At 53.7% G+C, this 1,998-nt stretch overlaps 1 protein-coding gene across 1 annotated transcript; it reads right to left on the bottom strand.

Moving 5' to 3' along the window:
* Positions 1-837: 837 nt before the first annotated feature.
* PHACADRAFT_108317 (uncharacterized protein) lies at positions 838-1,482 on the bottom strand (the record flags this gene model as incomplete). Its single annotated transcript, XM_007402630.1, has 2 exons — positions 838-1,235; positions 1,296-1,482. Coding segments are annotated over 2 exons (585 nt in total), but the record flags the coding sequence as incomplete, so codon positions are not given.
* Positions 1,483-1,998: the final 516 nt, after the last annotated feature.

The raw sequence follows: 1,998 nt of genomic DNA on the forward strand, positions 1-1,998 counted from the left end.
CATTCCTCCAACTGAGAAATAGTCTGGGTCAGCAATGAGGTACAAGCAGATGCACACTGCCTGCACACTGCCACTTCTGTTCGTGTGTGAAACACTCGTGAATAGCAATAAAGAACCTTGTTGTGTCACAATTGTGTGTGGCACAGGTGGGGTGTACGCTGGCATTCTCTTTATACATACATACAGAATAACAGAGTGGTGCTCACAACTTGTTGACACCGTGAGACCAGTGAAGATAGGGCCCCAAGTGTCTAGCTGCACAGACGAAGGACATCTCTTGGCATTCATGGTGTAGAGGGCGTGTTGAGAGTGTATATATATGCAGCTGGTTGCACCAAGTCACGCTGAATGTAATGAAGTATTCGAGGTCCTCTGGTAGCCATCACAGAAATTCCTTCTATGGCAAGCAGATCACTGATCGCACGCGCGTCAACAAGCTGGCAGCTCCCTGTTGCAGTACTGCAGGCGCGGGAGTTTGATGAGCACCTAATCTTAGCTCTTGGGTCAAAGCGCCTGGCGAGCCGCCGAAGCGGCGAGAGACCCTCTGGCCAGAGGGGAAAGAGGAAGAGAGGGAAGCTGCCCTTCCCGCCAGTGCGGTTCCCGCGCTAAAAATTCTCCAGACTATAAGTGTTGCATGCAGACGCGTTCTCGGTACAGCACTCTTCGTCGTGGGAGCGTTCTTGGGGCCTCCAGAGTCCATGCGCGTTTCACCCAGTGATACAAGTAGTAGTGTTGAGTAAATATTGGTTCCTTTAACATGTAGGATATATAAATAAGTCATATATAATATCCTTTCCACTTCCGGAGACTCCCAAAACATACATCCTTTCTGCCACATTAGATGTAACTAATATCGACGTTCGTGTACGAGGTCGAGACGGTAGTAAGGACAGTATTATTCTGCTCTAGGTCTATAATGGTCGCGCCAGAGATGCCGACAGGGCCTGAAATGGTCTCCGCATTCGCACCAGCGAAGGTGATCTTGCCAAAGTTGGGAAAGGGGAGGGGGACACCGTCCCCGCCGATGCCCTGTAGGAGCCAATGCGCATTCTCCCCGCACAGAGGTTCGGTAGAGACGACGTCGAAGACGGTCTGGCCCGTGCTCTGGTTAATAATGTAAACCGTGCTTGACGTTGTGTTTGTCATGGCGACGTTTATCATGATGGCGTCGCCCGCCGTAAGGGACATGTCAGGGGAGGAAGAAATGGCGTTATCACCAAAAGTCTGGTAAAAGACTAGGAGGATACAGATGGTCTGTCAGCATGCAAGGAAGAGAGCAAGGTGCGCGTACTGACCATTAAAGGTTTGTGAACCGCTCTGGAGATTGAATTCGATACCAGCTGCGATGCCGTTCGGGCATGAGAAGGTATCGAGGCCGACAAAGGCGGATCCGCCGTAGGCTGTGGAGGTATTAGGGTCCTCGCCCTCAGGCACACCAAGCGACGGAACGATGAGCGTCGCCACGGCACCCGTGAATGTGCCCTATGCGGAAGCCAAGCCTGTCAGCGCGCGTAACGCACAGAGGCATAAGACACTCACCGCAGACGCACTCAAAAAGGCGCCGGCCGAGGATGCGGAGAACTCGGTGTCGTTCGCCGGCGTGTTCCCGCCGCTGGAACGACGGGCGATGGAGACCTCGCGATAGGTCTTGGGGGACGGCAGCGACACAACAGTCGCGGCAACGAGAGCCCATACAAGGGCTATGAGGCAGTACATGGCGGTGCGAGCGATGTAGAGCGAAAAGAGCTGTGCGGCCGTCGAGCCAAGAGACGCGGGGAAGCCGTGGTTTGGTTATGGTGGTTGGGCGAGCTTATATACGTCGGAGACCTGTCCAGTAAGCACCTACGCGCCATGACGATCCTGGGGCACACCTTCATGCACGGAGCTTCGCGAGCCAGGCTCGGAGCAGGTCACTGGCAGGTCTCATCCCAATCACGGCCGTTACTACTCGAAATGTCTCAAATCAGGGTTTCAAAGTTTTGCTTTAGACTGACTTTG

The sequence above is a fragment of the Phanerochaete carnosa genome (genome assembly GCF_000300595.1).
Source record: "Phanerochaete carnosa HHB-10118-sp unplaced genomic scaffold PHACAscaffold_292, whole genome shotgun sequence".
NCBI classification, from domain to species: Eukaryota; Fungi; Basidiomycota; class Agaricomycetes; order Polyporales; family Phanerochaetaceae; genus Phanerochaete; species Phanerochaete carnosa.